Source organism: Bombina bombina, chromosome 4 (genome assembly GCF_027579735.1).
Source record: "Bombina bombina isolate aBomBom1 chromosome 4, aBomBom1.pri, whole genome shotgun sequence".
NCBI classification, from domain to species: domain Eukaryota; kingdom Metazoa; phylum Chordata; class Amphibia; order Anura; family Bombinatoridae; genus Bombina; species Bombina bombina.
This window is the reverse complement of record NC_069502.1, coordinates 875073958-875094625: the sequence shown is the minus strand read 5'-3', so window position 1 is coordinate 875094625 and position 20668 is coordinate 875073958. Positions and strand designations below refer to the sequence as shown.

General features: G+C 39.2%; 1 protein-coding gene across 1 annotated transcript in view; it reads right to left on the bottom strand.

Moving 5' to 3' along the window:
• Positions 1-3713: 3713 nt before the first annotated feature.
• The window catches only part of LOC128658036 (gastrula zinc finger protein XlCGF17.1-like), a 119904-nt gene continuing 102949 nt past the window's right edge, over positions 3714-20668 (bottom strand). Inside the window, exon 3 of the mRNA XM_053712483.1 lies at positions 3714-5989. Within this exon, the coding sequence (XP_053568458.1) occupies positions 5205-5989 (785 nt within the window). The 3' untranslated portion in view covers positions 3714-5204. The remainder of the gene's footprint in view (positions 5990-20668) is intronic.

The window sequence follows — 20668 nt, the reverse complement described above, 5'->3', positions numbered from 1 at the left end:
CGTCCTACGATTTACCTAGGTCATATATGCTTTGCTTATTTCCAAATACGACATTATATTTTTGCTCAGAATTGGCATGACTTTGGGGTGGCTGCGTGGTCAGATATCAGAATACTAATTCAAAAATTTAATTCTGGCATTACGTCAATTTCCTTGATGTATGATATCATGTTGTCAAAGCAAAGCCAAAAATATCTGGACAGAATCTGTAACTTTTGGTCCCCAGTTATTCCTGATATCAATGATGAGAGGATTACACAGAGTTTTAATACTCTGAGCAAGTGTAGAATCTCTATGAGTTGGAAAGAATCACACATGAAGCTTATCAATAATTTTTACCTACATCCTCTCAAAATTTATACATTTTTTTCCATCCAGTTCCAGTAATCGTCCTCGGTGTACTAAGGATAATGCACATTTGTTTCATATGTTTTGGTTCTGCCCCAAAATAAATCAACTATGGCTCAAAATTATTTTCTGGGTTAACTCACTTTATAATTTAAATGTCTCTTTGACATTACAAGATGTTTTTTGTTGTTGACTTCATCAGATACTAGATATTACCAATGGATACATATTCTAAATACCATTATTCTTACAGTCCGACATCTCATTTTAAAAAGCTGGAAAACGAGTAGAGTGCCTGGATTTTCATTGGTTTTGAAAGGAATACAAGAACAAGTTATCTATGAATCCTATCACTTACAGGATGCCACAGAAAAGAGAATTGAAAATTTTCTTTTAGATTAGCTACCCATTATTAAGTCATATTCTCTCCCGCTTCAAAAACAGATTCTCTTTCCGTTTTTGTCTTCCACCAGCTTTGCAGAATTAGTGCTATTAGGCAAATTCCCTGCTACGTGGCTTGTGTAGGACCATGGCCGGCCAGACGGTGTGTGAGAGCGTTGTGATGGGGTCATGAGGAGGAGTACGGGGTTCTTATTTATTTTTTTCCTTTTCTTTTTTTCTCCTTCGTTTATTTTTTCTCTTTTTTTTTTTAAGCATTGTAAAAATTCCAGCAAGATGACTGTATTTGTTTTGTTTAAATTGCCGCAAAAGTGTATGAATTTGTGGTCAACTGATTTATATATATTTGTATATTATTTACGGTTATATGGGAAAGAAATCCTGTATGTTTAACATCTTGCGGAGATCAATAAAAATGTAAAATAAAAAAAATCAGTATGTTGCCAGTCTTTTGAAATTTAATCAACTCTATGAGAAGTTTTAAAAGACCTTTCACGTTTATTAGAAGGCGGGATGGCAGACAACGCCTTCTGAATAGAATCAGAAATAAATTCTTTTAAATTTACAGGTATATCTGGTGCATTAGATGTTGAGGGAACAGCAACAGGTAATGAACTACTACTAATGAATACATTTTCTGCATGTAAAAGTTTATCATGACAACTATTACAAACCACAGCTGGAGGTATAATCTCCACAAGTTTACAACAAATGCACTTAGCTTTGGTAGAATTGTTATCAGGCAGATGGGATCCTACAGTGAATTCTGAGACAGGATCAGATTGAGACATCTTGTAAATGTAAGAGAAAAAAACAACATAAAAAGCAAAATTATCAATTTCCTTATATGGCAGTTTCAGGAATGGGAAAAAATGCAAACAGCATAGCCCTCTGACATAGAAAAAGGCAAGAGGCAAATGGAAATGGGGTCTTAAATAATGAAAATATTTTTTGGCGCCAAAAATGTCCACAAACGACACACACTAAGACGCTGGAAATTACAAATTTGCGTCAACGAACGTAACTTTGCGCTAAAAAATCTCACGCCAAGAATGGCGCAATAAACATTGGCATTTTGCGCCCTCGTGAGCCTAATTCTGCCCGCGAATTTAAAAGACAGTCAATTTCCCAGATATGAAACTGACAGTCTGCAAAAAGGAAATATACTGACAACCTGAATCATGGCAAATATAAGTACAATACATATATTTAGAACTTTATATAAATACATAAAGTGCCAAACTATAGCTGAGAGTGTCTTAAGTATTTAAAACATACTTACCAAAAGACACCCATCCACATATAGCAGATAGCCAAAACAGTACTGAAACGGTTATCAGTAGAGGTAATGGAATATGAGAGTATATCGTCGATCTGAAAAGGGAGGTAGGAGATGAATCTCTACGATCGATAAGAGAACCTATGAAATAGATCCCTGTGAGGAAAACCATTGCATTTAATAGGTGATACTCCCTTCACATCCCTCTGACATTCACTGTACTCTGAGAGGAATCAGGAATCAAAAATGCTGAGAAGCGCATAGCACAAACTTACTTTACCACCTCCATAGGAGGCAAAGTTTGTAAAACTGAATTGTGGGTGTATTTATAGGTATTTTGAGGTTTGGGAAACTTTGCCCCTCCTGGTAGGATTGTATATCCCATACGTCACTAGCTCATGGACTCTTGCCAATTACATGAAAGAAAAAATGTTTTTTTGTTGTTTCAGCACAAAGCATTTTATGCAGCTAGGGGGTATCCTAATCCAGACAAGGGGTTTTGGAAGTCTCTTGCACTTTTGTTTGTAGGGGCTCACCCTGTTCACCTATACACCTAGTCAATTTAAATTCCAGCCAGTTACCTCAGTGATCACCTGACTATAATACAGTACCTACATTTTAAATAAGGGTTTATCAATATGTGGATAGACTTTTGGTATATTTATATAAATTTGAATCTCTACTCAAATTAATGCACATTTTATTTACACCAGTTGATCATTTGGCTAAACCTGGATCTCCTCATGGATAACAAACATACTAGGGCCCCAGTATTCAAAACATCATCACGCGAACGAGAAATTTCATGTTTGGGTTTGCAATCTGTCAGTCTGTTGATATATTCTAAAAAATTGAGCTGAACCTTGCTGTGCAAAGTGTATATGTATTGTATAATATAGTGTAAGTAAACTTGATATTACTAATCTTTTGTTGCGTCATTAGGCGTGCATTTTTACTTATTTTAAGATTGCGCATCCTCAATATTCATATTAACATTATATTGAGAATGCGCATTCCTGATCGCAATATTCATATTTCACAATATTATGATACAAATGAACCCCAAAGGACACAATAGAAGAATTATACAATCACACTTACAGTTTACATACAAATGAAATCATTATACTATACAATACATATACATTAAAAATGTATGTACATCTATCGTATACCCACAATCCCCCAGCACCTATAGGTGTATTATTGATGTTTAATTCACTAATGTACTGTAAGAACAGGGGTTGAGTTCTGTTGACACATGTAAATTGTATTGTCATTCAGTACTGTTTAAAGGGAACATTTACATTACATCTTCGATGTAGGTGGTGATGCTGCATTGAATATAAGGCTGGTATCAGAGCAGCATCGACATCCACTGAAATGTATGGTAAAACGCCTCTCGTGATGCTGCCTTTAAACAGTACTATCGGCCCTTTTAAATATTTTGCCGTCTTTCTCAACATGGAGACGGATCCGTTTTCAATATCTCCGCGCCTTGTGGCACCTTTGGTCATCGGGCCTAGGTCAACTTGTAACCACTTGAGAAGCTGAGGGGGACTCAAACAGCATTAAATGTGCATCCCCAGGGGACAAAATTTAATCTTCATCAGCACTCTAGACATTTAAAGGGACATAAAACAGTATGAACTAACAGAAGTTTCTAAATATATAATGCAGCCAAAGCTTACCCGCAAAACGTTTTTATTGTTTGTTTTGTTTTAACACCCATTAACCCCTTTAATTCAGGCATAATTTTGTTTGCAGCAAGCTCCCACCTGGGCATTTCCATATATGGATGGTGCAATCCAGGCAATAGCTTCTAAAGAATGTACTTGTGCATGTTCCTGGCAGGGAGCAGTCACATGACACCTGACTAATGCAGGGCACAGTATAATGCTGAAGCTTTCACAAAGCATGTGACATTATCCACATAGAAATGAGCAAGTCTCTTGGCAACAAACAATAGCAGTACCCGTTGTCTCTCCTCAACCCCCCTTACTTGCATAAGTAATTATTCTCACGTGCACACTTTGTTACATGATACCACAAAGGTTTGGAGTAGGACACTGATAAGGGGGGGTGGTGGTGCAGACTACACTTAAGTGTAAGTCATTTTGCAGATTGTTGGAAATTTTATTATTTTCTTTACACTTTTTTGCACATACTGTTTTACCTCAGTTCACCCTTTTATAATATGTACATAACTCAAAATGTTTTATGGCACTTTAAGGGACAGTGTACTGGTAAAATTGGTTTCTGCTTAACATGTTTACAATGACTTGTCATACCAGATGCAGAGTTAAAAATGTATGGGAAATTGCACTTTTAGTTCATTAATTGTCTGCGTCTGCTAATTGAAACCACAACCCAATAAAATGGATTGAGTTAGCAGGGAAAGCAAACCTTATTATCTGTCTAATTATTTACACAAGCCCTTCTTATCTTTTTTTATTGTTTACCCAAAGGCCAATACGTAAAGAAAACAATGAAGAATTAACATTTTAATGTCTCTATCATAGACACAAACTGAGTGCATTATTTTATCTAAACCTTTTTGTTTACATGTTTCTTTATAACCAGATCTTAAAGGGACATTATACACTAGATTTTTCTTTGCATAAATGCTTTGTATATGATCTATTTATATAGCATATACAGTTTTTTTTTTAATAGTATAGTTTTGCTTATTTTTAAATAACATTGCGCTGATTTTCAGACTCCTAACAAAGCGCAATGTTTTAGAAGTATACTGATGTCTACCTACTCCAGCTTGCTCCTGTTTGTGTAAAGAATCTTTTCATATGGAGAGAAAGGGGGAGTGTCTTCTCTTGTTGGTATACAACCACTTTCAGTGGGTGTTCCAGCTAACCTTTTCAACAGAGCTAAACTGGGAGCTTCGAAGTAGGTTTTATACTGGATTTTTATATCAGTATCTGTACATATTATTCTTTATAATAGTGTCTATTACATGCAGTTATGTGAAAATTGGTGTACACTGTCCCTTTAAGTTCAGAAATGTTTAGTATAGGAGGGAAAACGATAGGCAAAATCAGCTATTTCAAACGAGAAAAGAAAGGATAAAAGCTATTTGTACAAAATTTAAAACACTCAAGTAGGTAAAATGGATAATTGGGAAAACATTAAAGGGGGGGAATTATTAGTGTACACTGTCCCTTTAAGAAGTCATGCTCTGATCTTCCAGATTTCTTTTAATATGAATTTTCTCATGATTATTAAGATCGGTTTTCCGAGAATAACATTTCCCACATTGAGAACACAGAAATTCTTTTTCCCCTGTATGAATTTTCTTATGCCTTTTAAGAGTTTCTTTCTGAGTAAAACATTTTCCACATTCAGAACATGAAAATGCTTTCTCTCCTGTATGAGTTGTCTGATGCTTAATAAGAGTTGCTTTCCTAGCAAAACATTTCCTACATTCAAAACATGAAAATGCTTTTTCTCCTGTATGAGTTTTCTGATGCGAAATAAGATGTGGCTTCTGAGCAAAACATTTCCCACATTCAGAACATAAATATGCTTTCTCTCCTGTATGAATTTTCTGATGCTTAACAAGAGTTGATTTCTCAGTAAAACATTTCCCACAATTAGAACACGAAAATGCTTTCTCTCCTGTATGAATTTTCTCATGCTTAATAAGATTTGCTTTCTCAGCAAAACATTTCCCACAATTAGTACATAAAAATGCTTTCTGTCCTGAATGAATTTTCTGATGTCTAATAAGATTTGATCTCTCAGTAAAACATTTTCCACAGTCAGAACATGAAATTGCTTTCTTCCCTGTATGACTTTTCTGAGGTCTTAAAATATTTGATTTCCTGGTAAAACCTTCCCGATATTCAGAGCATACATTTTCGACACGGCTTCTTTGATTTTGAAGAAGATTGACCAAAGTATCGGTATGTTCACCATGACTAGGATTACTGCAGTTTTTAAATTCACCTGTTGATAAATATAATGGGAAAAGTGTTAATTATTAATTACATAATTATTATATTTTGAGGACATTTGAACTGTTCTGAATGAATGGCTACCACAAGAGTAAGGGGCAAGCTATGACCCCTACACCTTTCTCCAGCTCCATGCTAAAGGTTCAGGGCAGTTTGCTAGACATTAAGTAAAATGTTTTATTTATTTTATAGCAAGCATTAAAAAAAAGAATTATCAAATTAAATACTTTATTTTTATAAGATCTCCAATACAAATATTGTACAGATGTAGCAAAACACATTAGAATCACTTACCAACCACCATCTTATTATATGCAAAAAAAAACAACAACCTAAAAAGCAATTAAGAAAAAAATCTGCTAATAGTATAGTTTTACTAAATGTGTTTAAAATATAATTTGTTTTGTTTACTTAAAACCGTTAAAGGGACAGTCTAGTCAAAATTAAACCTCCATGATTCAGATAGGACATGCAATTTTAAACAGATTTCCAATTTACTTTTATAATCAAATTTGCTTTGTTCTCTTGGTATTCTTAGTTGAAAGCTTAACCTAGTTAGGCTCATATGCTAATTTCTAAGCCCTTGAAGGCTGCATCTTATCTGAATGCATTTGACAGTTTTTCACAGCTAGAGGGCATACGTTCATGTGTGCTATATAGATAACATTGTGCTCACGCACATGGAGTTATTTAAGAATTAGCAGTAAATGCCTGAAATGCAAGTCAATAGATAATAAACAGTCATGTGATAAGGGGGTTGTGAGAAGAGGCTTAGATACAAGGTAATCACAGAGGTAAAAAGTATATTAATATAACCGTGTTGGTTATTCATAACCAGGGAATGGGTAATAAAGGGATTATCAATATTTTTTTATTTCTGATTGCTGCTTAGGTAAAGCTAATTTCAGGGTTAAATCAAAATTCATTAAAATTATGGTGGAGATAAAAATCTGAGATTGAAATCCTTTATGTCTCAAAAGTAAATCAATACACAATTTTTGTATAGGAAATTAGCACATCCAGGCAAGTTCCCCATTTGCTTTTTTCCCAGTAACACTCCATGTACACTGTTACCAATGCACAAGAGGATTTTGGGTAAGATATGCAAATTAGATATACAAAATCTCAGATTTTTTGCTTCAAATACTGTTTTAACACAGTGATCCCTTAATAGGGTTATTTGCAGCAATACAGAAACCACTGCTAGACAGCCTGTTTTGTTATTTTTGGAACTCTTCAGTTCTTTTTGGAACTCTTTGCCTGAATGTGCTAATTTCCTATGCAAAATTTTTGTATTGATTTACTTTTGAAATATGGAGGATTTTAATCTCAGATTTTTATCTCCACCATAATTTTAATGAATTTTGATTTAACCCTGAAATTAGCTTTACTTAAGAAGCAATCAGAAATCTATCTGCTACTGAAGAGTTCTAAAAAGAACAAAACAGGCTGTCTAGCAGTGGCTTCTGTATTGCTGCAAATAACCATATTAAGGGATCGCTGTGTTAAAACAGTATTTAAAGCAAAAAATCCGAGATTTTGCATATCTAATTTGCATATTACCCAGAATCCTCTTGTGCATTGGTAACCGTGTACATGGAGTTTTACTGGGGAAAAGCAAATGGGGAACTTGCCTCAATGTGCTAATTTCCTATGCAAAAATGTATTGATTTACTATAGATTTATTATTTCTTTTCATGTGACACAACACTGAAGAAATGGCACTTTGCTACAATGTAAGGTAGTGAGTATACAGCCATTAATGTTTAAACCGTTGGCAACAAAAATGAGTACATCCCTAAGTGGAAATGTCCAAATTGGGCCCAATTAGCCATTTTCCCTCTCCGGTGTCATGTGACTCGTTAGTGTTACAAGGTCTCAGTTGTGAATGGGTAGCAGGTGTGTTAAATTTGGTGTTATTGCTCTCACACTCTCGCATACTGATCACTGGAAGTTCAACATGGCACCTCATGGCGAAGAACTCTCTGAGGATCTGAAAAAAATAATTGCTGCTCTACATAAAGATGGACTTGGCTATAAGAAGATTGCCAAGACCCCGAAACTGAGCTGCAGCACAGTGGGCAAGACCATACAGCGGTTTCGCAGGACATGTTCCACTCAGGACAGGCCTCGACATGGTCAACCAAAGAAGTTAAGTGCACATGCTCAGCGTCATATCCAGAGGTTGTGTTTGGGAAATAGACATATCAATGCTGCCAGCATTGCTGCAGAGGTTGAAGAGGTTGAGGGTCTGCCTGTCAGTGCTCAGACCATATGCCGCACACTGCTCTCCTCAACATGAAAGAAATTAATTTATCAGGTAAATTCTTAAATAAATTAAGTTTTCTTTTATATAGGTGGCGAGTCCACAAGCTAGTAACTGATGGGATATAATACCCAAGATGTAACTATAGAGGGAGGGATAAAATAAAAACATCTATTTCCACTGAGAAAATAAATAAAAAAAATAATAATTAAGTTTTCTTAAAAATTCAAAAACTTAAATCATAGGCACTAGAATCAAACTGAGACAGCTGCCTGAAGAACCTTTTTAAAAAAAAATTGATCAATCAAGCTTCATTCTTTAAAGTCCAAGATGTGGTAACTTATTTTTAGAATGAACGGTTATTCTCTGAGGACGGAGACTGCCCTGCCTCCAAATAAGCTTTGTGAATCAGAAGTTTCAAACAAGATGCCAAAGAAATGGCAGATACTTTCTGACCTTTTCTAGAACCAGAAAAAAATAACAAATAGACTAGAAGTCTTTAGTAGCCTCAACATAATATTTCAAAGCTCTTACCACATCCAAAGAATGTAAAGATCTTTCAAGAGTATTCTTAGGATTAGGACACAAGGAAGGAACAATAATTCAAAACTTTTGGCAAAAATGTAAACAAAGTCCGCAAAACAACTTTATCTTGATGGAGAATCAGATAAGGAAACTCGCAAGACAGAGCACATAATTCAGAAACTCTTCTAGCAGAAGAGATAGCAAATAGAAATAACACTTTCCAAGAAAGTAGTTTAATGTCCAAAGAATGGATAGGCTCAAAAGGAGCCTGCAAAGTCTATAATACCAAATTTAGATTCCAAGGATGAGAGACAGATTTAATAACAGGTTTGATATGAGTCAAAGCATGTACGAAACAGTGAACATCAGGAAGATTAGAAATCTTTCTGTGAAATAAAACAGAAAGAGCAGAGATTTGTCCTTTCAAATTATTGGCAGACAAACCTTTATCCAAACCATCCTGAAGAAACTATAGAATCTTAGGAATTCTAAAAAAATGCCAAGAATAATCATGATTGGAACACTAAATATAGGTTTTCCAAACCCTATGACAAATCTTACTTGAAACAGACTTACAAGCCTGTATCATAGTGTTAATAACTGAGTCAGAGAAACCTCTATGATTAAGAACTAAGCGTTCAATTTCCATGCCTTCAAATTTAGAGATCTGAGACCCTGATGGAAAACTGGGCCTTGAAACAGAAGGTCTGGTCTTATAGGAAGTAACAAAGGCTGGCAACTGGACATTCAGATAAGGTCAGCATACCAAAACCTGTGAGTGCATGCTGGTGCTATCAAAAACACATAAGATTGTTCCATTATGAAATTTGAGATCACCTTTAGAAGAAGAACCAGAGGTGGAAAAATGTAAGCAGGTTGGTAAAACCAGGGAACTGCTAGAGCATCTATAATTTCTGGCTGAGGATACCTGGACCTGGAAAGGTATCTGGGAAGTTTCTTGTTCTGACGAGAGGCCATCAGATCTATTTCTGGAAGATCCCACATTTGTACAAGTTGAAAAAACACATCTTGATGGAGAGACCACTCCCCCGGATGTAGAGAATGAAGGCTGAGGTAATCCGCTTCCCAATTATCTAAACCTGGGATATGAATCACAGAGATTTGACAAGAGTTGGATTACGCCCAAGAAAGTATCAGCAAAACTTCTTTCATTGCTAAAGGACTGTGAGTCCCCCCTTGATGATTGACATATGCCACTGTTGCGATATTGTCTGTTTGAAAACAAATTTAAAGTTCTCTCTTCAATAGAGGCCAAGCCTGAAGAGTTCTGAAAATAGCAGAGTTCTAAAATATTGATTGGTAACCTCGCCTCTTGAGGATTCCAAACCCCTAGTGCTGTCAGAGACCCCATACAGCTCCCCAACCTCTAAGACTTGCATAGGTTGTGATCACAGCCCAGGAAGGACGAACAAAAGAGGCCCCTTGAACAATAAGGTGATTGTTTAACCACCAAGTCAGAGAGAGTAAAGTGTTGGGATTTAAGTATATCAACTGTGTATAATCCCTGCACCACTGGTGCAACATGCAAAGCTGTAGAGGTCTCATATGAAAACTAGCAAAGGGGATTGCGTCCAATGCTGCAATCATGAGACCTAAAACTTCCATGCACATAGCCACTGAAGGGAATGATAGAGACTGAAGGTTTAGACAAGCTAAGAACAATTTCATTTGTCTCTTGTCTGTTAGAGTAAGAGTCATGGACACTGAATCTATCTGGAAACCTAAGAAGGTGACCTTTGTCTGAGGAATCAAGAAACTCTTTGGTAAATTGATCCTCCAACCATGTCTTTGAAGAAACAACATTAGTTTTTTTCGTGTGAGATTCTGCTAAATGAAAAGATTGAGTTAGTACCAAGATATCGTCCAAATAAGGAAACTCCGTAATACCCTGCTCTCTGATTACAGATAGAAGGACACACAGAACCTTCAAGAAAATTCTTGGTGCTGTTGCTAGGTCAAATGGAAGAGCGACAAATTGGTAATGCTTGTCTAGAAAAACAGAATTTTAGAAAACGATAGTGGTCTGGATGAATCAGAATGTGAAGACAAGCGTCCTGTAAGTCAATTGTGGACATGAAATGACCTTGCTGAACAAAAGGTAGAATAGTCCTTATAGTCACCATCTTGAAAGTTGGGACTCTTACAAAACAATTTAAAGTTTTCAGATCCAGGATTGGTCTGAAAGAATCTTCCTTTTTGGGACAATGAATAGATTTGAATAGAAACCCAATCCCTGATTATGCTGAGGAACTGGTACAATCACCCCTGAAAGCTCTAGGTCTGAAACACACTTCAGAAAAGCCTGAGCCTTCACAGGGTTTGTTGGAACATGAGTAAGAAAGAATCTTCAGGTAGAAAGAATGTAGAAACCACTACCACAGGAGAACAAAAATCCTTGGTTTATTGTAAAAAGATCAGAAGACGTAAAAATACAAAACATGACAAAAAAGGCAAAAATGGACAAATAAATGAAGGGCACAATAAGTGCAGTGTCAGACAGACATGGTGGAGGACAAAGACAGGCGTCTGACGTGTTTAACGCCCCCTACAGGCGCTTACTCATAGACATAACACATGAGAACAATGCAATGCTATTAATACACCAAACCGGAAATAATTAACCCATACTAGGCAAAAGATGTGGGTTAAAATAGACAGACTGTAATAGCGCTATCTGGATATGTGTCAGGGTGCCAGGAATCAGACTGAGACGAGAAGTGCAAAAATAATCACACCTTTATTAATAGCAAAAAAAATAATAAAAAAAAAGTCCACAAGTCAAATAACAAGCCAGGAGTCAAAACCAGAGCTGGTAGTCAGACGAGCCGAGTCAGGAGCCAAAACGAATAGTCAGACGAGCCGAGCCAGGAGCCAAAGCAAGTAGTCAGACGAGCCAGAATCAGGAACAAGGAGAACAGCAGAGTCAGGAACAAGCCAGGGATCAGGAACCAGGAGGGACGTCAGACAGCAAGGTAATACACAGGAACATGAACTCTCACAAACAGGTCTGAGACAACGCAAGGGCAAAGCATAATGAACAGAGGCCCTTTAAATAATAAGTGATGACATCACAATTCTGAGACTGCAACCTGTCTCACATGGATGATGTACACCAGTCTGGCCATAAAAGGGCATGCAGGAAATGAGCAGCATCACACACTATGCACCAGAGTCAGCAAGAGAGGTGAGTAAAATGGCTGCCAGCAGCACATGGAAAACAAAGCAGTGAAAAAACCCTGACAGTACCCTCCCCTCAACGACCCCTCCCCCACGGGAGTACAAAAGGCTTACTAGGGAAACGGGCATGGAAGGCACAGAGGAGGGCGGGAGCATGAACATCAGAGGAGGGAACCCATGAACGCTCCTCCGGACCGTAACCCCTCCAGTGAACCAAATACTGTACGCGGCCCCTGGACATATACGAGAGTAAATAATGCTGCTGACCTCATGTTCTTCATGGTTGTCAACAAAGATAGGACGGGGACGAGACAACATAGTGGTAAACCGATTACAAACCAATGGTTTCAAGAGGGAGACATGAAAAACATTGGAGATGCGCATTGCAGGAGGAAGGTCAAGAGCGTAGGCCACATGATTGACCCATCAGAGTATTCAAAAAGGACCAACATAATGGGGAGCCAGTTTATTGGAAGGCACACGAAGGTTCAAGTTGCAGGAAGACAGCCAAACCCTGTCACCAACCTGGTAGGAAGGCGCGGGCAGACGCCTACGATCAGCCTGGAACTTTTGGCGCTGCATAGAACGATGACTCATGTAAACCCATGTAAACGGAAGACCTCCCGGGCAAAAATTGAAGCAAGCTCCTGAGCGGTAGGCAGCTTCTTCAAGGGAATGCATTGTGACATTTTAGAAAAACGGTTAACCACCATAAGGATAACATTGGAAACAGGGAGCTCGACAATGAAGTCCATGGAAAGATGTGTCCAAGGATGCTCACCATTAGCAATAGGTTGAAGAAGACCCACAGGAAGATGTCGAGGAGTCTTATTCTGTGCACAAACTGAGCAGGAGGCAACATACGCAGCAACAGCAAAACGAAGACATGGCCACCAGAATTGTCGAGTGACACACCAAATCATTTGGTTCTTGCCTGGGTGACCTGCGGCTTTAGGATAGTGGTAAGTTTGCAAAAATTTAGTTAGTTGAGTCTCAGGAACAAAACACTTACCACTAGGTTTCTCAGGAGGTGCATTGGTTTGTGCAGCCAGGATCTCCTCCCCCAAGGGAGAAGTCAAATTAGTACGTATGGTAGCCAAAATATGGTCAGGCAGTATAACTGGAGTAGGTACAGACTCCTCCTTGGACAGAGGCGAAAATTGTCAAGAGAGGGCATCAGGCCTAACATTCTTACTTACTACCTGGCAGCTAGGAAACCACATAATTAAACCGAGACAAAAATAGAGCCCATCCGGCCTGTCGGGGCGACAAATGTTTTGCTTCAGATAGATAAGTTAAATTCTTGTGGTCAGTAAGAATAAGCACTGGTATTCTAGCACCCTTGAGAAGATGCCTCCATTCCTTGAGTGCCAAAATTATGGCCGGTAATTCCCTGTCGCTATTTTCATAACTGCACTCTGCTGGAGACAATTTCTTAGAGAAGAAACCGCACGGATGCAAGGAACCATCAGGCGTAGGACGTTGAGACAAGAGGGCACCTACTCCAGTCTCAGACGCATCGACCTCAAGAACGAAAAGCAGGACAGGGTTAGGATGAGCCAGAACTGGAGCGGCAGCAAAGGCAGTCTTAAGACTATCAAAGGCCTTAATGGCAGTAGGTGACCAATGGAGTGGATCATTCTCTTTACGGGTCATGTCTGTGATAGGTTTGACCAAGGAAGAAAAGTTTTTAATAAACTTTCTATAGTAATTGGCGAACCCCAAAAAACGTTGAATAGACCGAAGACCAACTGGGAGAGGACAACTTGTCAGGATCCATGGAGAACCCTGCAACGGAGATAACATAACCTAGGAAGGTTACTTGAGTCTGATGAAACTCACATTTCTCGAGTTTACAAAACAGGCCATTCTCACATAGTCTCTGAAGAACCCGTGTTACATCAGAACGATGAGCCTCAAGCGTGGGTAAGTGTATAAGGGTGTCGTCTAAATACACCACAATACACTGTTGCAACATATCTCGTAGGACATCATTAATAAATTCCTGGAAAACAGCAGGAGCATTACATAGGCCAAAGGGCATTACAAGATACTCATAATGCCTGCTCCTGGTGTTAAATGCTGTTTTCCATTTGTGGCCCTCCTTGATCCTAACGAGATTGTACGCTCCTCTCAAATCAAGTTTAGAAAAGACCGTAGGTCCCTTGAGGTGGTCAAAGAGTTCCGTAATGAGCGGAATAGGGTAAGCATTCTTAATGGTAAGACGATTAAGACCACTATAATCGATGCATGGTCTTAACTCGCCACCCTTTTCTTCACAAAGATGAAGACAGCCCCTGCAGGAGAGCAGGATTTGCGGATTATCCCCCGCGACAGAGCATCGGCAACATACTCCTCCATAGCACAATTCTCCACAACAGACAGAGGGTAAACCCAGCCCCGAAGGAGGAATGGCTCCAGGTTGCAGGTCTATGGCACAATCGTAAGACCGGTGAGGAGGCAACGTACCGGCACGCACCTTGTCAAAAACGTCTAGGAAATCTCGGTACTCCTCTGGCAATTGAGATACCGAAGAAGTGCACAAGACTTTAACTGGTTTCCGAAGACAAGTAGAAATACATTGCGGAGACCACAACAAAATTTCGGACCTGTGCCAGTCGAGACTGGGATTGTGCTTTTGGAGCCAGGGATAACCCAGAACAACTGGAAAATGCGGAGAATTTATCACCTGGAACTGGAGGGTTTAAAAATGAAGAGCCCCAACAGCCATGGATAATGGAGCGGTCTCGCGAGTAACGAGTGCGGGCTGAAGGGGCCTGCCATTAATGGCCTCAATAGCAAGCGGAACGGACCGAGGCAAAACAGGAATGTAGTGCTTTAATGCAAAAGCACTGTCAATGAAATAGCCCGCAGCACCGGTATCAACAAGAGCCTGGGTGACTATAGAGGAGTCCACCCAGGAAAGGACAACCGTGACCAAAGGTTTCTCCTTTAGCGGTTCCGGGGATGAGGATAAACCACCAAAGGTCTGCCCCCGACAGGACCTTAGGTGTGAGCGTTTTTCCGGCCGTGTAGGACAAAACTTCAAAAGGTGGCCTTGTAACCCACAATAGAGGCAGAGCCCCTCCCTCCGCCTAAAGGTCCTCTCCGCCGTGGAGAGACGCGTGAATCCCAACTGCATCGGCTCAGTAGTACCTGGTGACTCGGGACCAGTAAGCATGGGAGGAGAGGGAGGCATGGGTGGGAACGAACATGTAGGAGACAATGGAACAGGAAGCCTCCGCAAGCGCTCCTTGAAAGAGAGCCTCTCTCTGAGTCTGATGTCAATTAGGATCAAAAAAGACACCAATGCCTCGAGATCCTCTGGTAAATCTCTGGCAGTAACTTCGTCTTTAATCGCATCAGAGAGCCCATGAAAGAAGGCGGCAACAAGGGCTTCAATGTTCCAACCTACCTCTGCGGCAAGTGTACGGAACTCAATGGCATACTGAGCAACAGATCTCGTACCTTGCTGAATGGACATGAGTCGTTTAGCAGCAAAGGAGGAGCGAGCCGTATATGTTCACTAGAACTCTTTCTGACCTCTCTAGAGGTCTGGCCTACATATTGACTATTGCAAAGATTGCAGGTCAAAAGGTAGACAACAAAATTACTACTACAGTTAGCATAGTGATTAATGTCATAGGTTTGTTTAGTACTGCTACTAGCAGTGGTACCACCAAGAGGAGGCAACAGAAATAAAATCTTGGAAAGAAAAGAAATATTTTGGATACTAAAATTAGACCCGCAGTCCTTTGGGCATGAATAGGTAATGTGACATCAATTTTTTCATTGATGAATAAATACCCTTGTCTAGGTAGGTATGGTTGTTATTCCCCTCTTATGCCCAATATAATTTCTTACGGCCTTAATAGTCTCCACTTTTGTTTCTGTTGCTGTCTCTTTAAGACCTTTCTGTTGGATTTAATAAATGTCTGTCTATTCTTATTAGTTAAACATTTGCTCATTTTTTACATTTGTTAGTATTAAGGAACAGCTTGTAGCTGATAGATTCTTGCACATTTACTTATTTTTTCCTGTTCATATGGTCCATCTAGAATAGTCACTGTGAGGATACCCATTTGCATATACTATGTTGATATTTGAGTATTGCTTTGTATATTATTTCCTATATTATTTACCTTATTAATGGTAGTGTCTATAATATTTACCTACCTGTCAATATGTGTTAACATTTATTTATCTATGCAGTTTATTCCATCGTGTATGGTCATTTATCACATGTACATATTTTGTGCTGTTTTAACAAATCCAGATAGCGCTATTACAGCCTGTCTATTTTAATCCACATCTTTTGCCTAGTATGGGTTAATTATTTACGGTTTGGTGTATGAATAGCATTACATTGTTCTCATGTGTTCTGTCTATCAGTAAGCGACTGTAGGGGGCGTGTCTGTCTGACACTTCACTTATTGTGCCCTTCGTTTATTTGTTAATTTTTACCTTTTTTATCATCTTTTGTATTTTTTACATCTTCTGATCTTTTTACAATAAACCAAGGATTTATGTTGCACCTGTGGTAGTGCCTGCTACATTCTTTCTACCTGACTTTGCAGTGGAGTGGTTCACCCGTACTTTTGGCTACGGCACTCCAGGAGTTTGTGCTTGTGGGTGTGACTCTTGTTGGAGTTCCGGATTTCCGGTTGGGGGCTCAGCATGCTGGAGCTGCCGGCTACGGACCTTGTCACTCTTGGAAGAAAGAATCTTCCTATGGGAGGTCTTATTCTGAAACTTATTCGATACCCTGGAGAAACAATATTCTGAATCCACTGATTTTGGACAGAGTCTGTCCAAACTCTTTGAAATAGCTTTAGTCTACCCAGAAGAACTGGCTTGAGGCCCACACCTTCATGGAGGTTTAGGGGCAGTATTTGGTTTGGATTTATTTGGATTTGGCTTGGATTTATTCCAATTCGGAGATGGTCTCCAAATAGAGCCAAAGTCCTTAGGGGAAGAAGTGGCTGTCTGTTCTCTAATCTGAAGAAATGAACGAAAACGATTGGGAGCTTTAAATTTATCCTTGGATTCTGGTCTGGGGCAAAAAAACTCCCTTCTCCCCAGTGATACTGGAAATAATAGATTCCAATTAAGAACCAAAAAGATTATTTACCTTGAAAAGAGATAGCAATATTGTTTAGATACCATGTCAGTATTCCAAGATTTAAGACATAAAGCTCTTCTAGTAAGAATAGCTAAAGACAAAGATTTGATAAGTTTCACAACATCAAAAGATAGCATTGCAAATAAAATGATTTGCATGTTGAAGTAATAGAATAATGTTTGATAATTCTGGGTCTAAAGACAACTGCTGAGCTAAACTGTCCAACCAAAATATAGAAACAGCAGCAACATCATCAGCGAAAGATATAACTGGTCTAAGAATATAGCCAATATGCAAATATGCCCTTCTAAGATAAGATTCAAGTTTTCTATCTAAAGGGGTTAAAAAGAAGTGGTGTCTTCTATAGGAATGGAAGTACCTTTGGCAAGAGTGAAAATAGCCCCATCAACTTTAGGAAGTTCCAAATTAGCAATAGGTAAAGTATACAATTTTTAAAACCTAAAAGGATTAAAAGAAGCACCAGGCTTAGACCATTCTTTAGAAATGAGATTAGAGAGAGTCTAGAATAGGAAATATTTTAGGAGTAATATCAGTAGCCTTAAATACAGAATTTAAACGATTACTAGGTCTATCATCAGGAGTTTTAGGCTCATCAATCTCTAAAGTAAATAATGCTTCCTTAAAAAGAGGACAAATATATTAAATTTTAAACAAAAAAATTGTCAATCTCTGATGTGAGATCCTCCGAATCAGAGGAACCCCCATCAATAGAAGATATGTCAGTATGCTGTTGGTCAGTACACAATTTACTAGATATTAAGAACATAATGTAAAACCCTTTAAGTTTTATTTAAGGGCGGAATAGCAGACATAGCCTTCTCTATGGCTGTAGCAATACAATCTTTCATTGCTGCAGAAATGCCCTTTGCATTAGACTGGAAATTATTAACAGTGATAGCATTTATACTCATAGAAAATATTAAAACAATAGCCACATAATTGAGCTGAAGAAATCAGATCAGCCTTTAACAAACACACATATATTTTTGTAGAAATATGTTCAAGCAGCTTAGTTTTTATGTTAACTTCTGAGGCAGGTTCAGTTTGAGACATAGTTGCAAAAAAAAATAAAATTATGCTTAACTGATAAATTATTTTCCACGGAGTCCTCAATTACTGTTGGGAATATCACTCCTGGCCAGCAGGACTAGGCAAAGAGCACCTACAGCAAAACTGTTATGTATCCCTCCCCTTCCCACAATCCCAGGTCATTTGACCAGAAGAAAATGGAGAAAAAGAAGAAACACAAGGTGTAGAGGTGCCTGAGGTTTAGTAAAAAAACCTGTCTAAAATACAGCGTGGGCTGTGGACTCACCATATCCGGAAAGAAATTTATCAGGTAAGCATAAATTTTGTTTTCTTTTCTAAGATATGGTGAGTCCACGGAGTCCTCAATTACTGTTGGGAACCAATACCCAAGCCAAAGGACACGGAGGACTAGGGAGGGCCAAGGCAGGAATACCTAAATAGAAGGCACCACAGTTGCAGAACCTTTCTCCCATGAGACACCTCAGCCGAGTTTCAAACTTATAAAATTTGGAAAAAGTATGCAGAGAGCACCAAGTAGCAGCCTTGCACATCTGCTCAACAGAAGCTTAATTCTTGAAGGCCCAAGAAGAAACAGCCCTAGTAGAATGAGCTGTGATTCTCTCAGGAGGCTGCTGTCCAGTTGTCTCATATGCAAAACGAATAATACTTCTCAACCAGACAGAAAGAGAAGTAGCAGTAGCTTTCTTACCCTAACGTTTTGCAGAAAAGCAAACAATGCAGAAGACTGACAAAAATCCTTAGTCGCCTGCAAATAGAATTTTAGAGCATGCACAACATCCAGGTTGTGTAACAGTCGTTACTTATAAGGAGGAGGATTGGGGCACAGAGAAGGAACAACAATCTCTTGATTAATATTTATGTCCGACACAACCTTCAGAAGAAAATTAAACTTTGTGCAAAGAACAGCCTTATCGGCATGCAATAAAAGATAAGGCGAGTCGCACTGCAAAGCAGAAAGTTCAGAAACTCTTCAAGCAGAAGAGATAGATGTAAGAAACAAAACTTTCCAAGATAACAACTTAATATCTATGGAATGCATAGGCTCAAACGGAGCCTGTTGCAAAAATTAAAGAACAAGATTAAGACTCCATGGTGGAGCAATGGATTTAAACACAGGCCTAATTCTAACCAAGTCCTGACAAAAGGATTGCACATTTGGCACATCCGCCAGATGCATGTGCAGCAAAACAGAGCAGAAATCTGTCCCTTTAAGGTACTGACAGATAAACCTTTCTTTAGACCCTCCTGGAGAAAAGATAACATTCTTGGAATCCTGACCCTACTCCAAGAGTAGCCCTTGGATTCACACTAATGAAGATATTTATGCCATATCTTATAGTAAATCTTTCTAGTAACAGGCTTACGAGCCTGAACCATGGTCTCAATGACCAAATTAAGAAAATCCATGCTTACATAAAATTAAGCTTTCAGGGGGCGTGTCCGAGCAGTGACTGTGGACGGTCGCATCTCCTTAGTGCTCCTGCTGAATATCCAGCAAACCGCCGTTGTAGGATAGCCAACACAGTGCAAGAACAAAATAGAGTGACCAGTTTTACTGGCCCGATGGACTGAATATAATCACCTAAACTAGCCACTGTATTTTTGAAGCTAGAGTGCAAGATCGGGCAGAAAAGGCCTGGAGCGGCGGCTCACGACAGGCAACGCTACCCCCCTCGGTCTACCGAGGTTTTTTGTCAAGACTGAACACAGCAAGTTAACTCATAGTCACACAGAACACCGGAATAAACAGACTTTTTTTCTTGCTACAAAGAGATCAAGTATATTAGGGCATTTATTAATTCGTAACAAATATGGCCGACGAGAAGAAAACCAGCTACGCATCTCATGTAGACGACTTACTAGACAAGCTGGAACTTTGCTTTCAAGGTTTGCTACAGAGTGCTCCATGGGACTTTCTTATAAATTCACGGCTGTTTGAACCTAATACAAGGGGCAAGCTGGAAGAAGCGGAGATGACAAGTATGGCGGGTGGGACCGCGGCAAAGGGCGCCCCCGTGGTCTCTCCCATCTTGAAAAACACAGAGACCTCTCCAGATATAGCGGCACCTTCACAGGTCCCGCCTTGCATGCCATTCTCTCGGATGAAAACTAGCCCTCCAGAGATAGCTGAGCGCATGGGCTCCAACTTGTACCGGCATGAGGATTGGCTGTCTGAGCGAAAGCAAGCCGAGAATGGTCACCACGCAACAGCTCTAAAAGTCCCTATGAAGTTTAGTGCATCGGTCGGCAAGGCGCTGGAGTTTGATGCGTCTTACATGAAAGAGGGGCTCAGCCGCGAGTGCATAGATGAGCTGGTGAAGGACACACCATATAGTACAGTTATGGATATGCAGATGCCAGCCGACGTGCCTCTTTGCCCAGAAAAAGGGAACTTTACTGAACAGTTTAGTAGGAATCACGGCTGGGACTCTTTAAAGCCAGATGGAGGATAGCTTGGTATTGCCCCATATATTTCAATATTGCTGGCT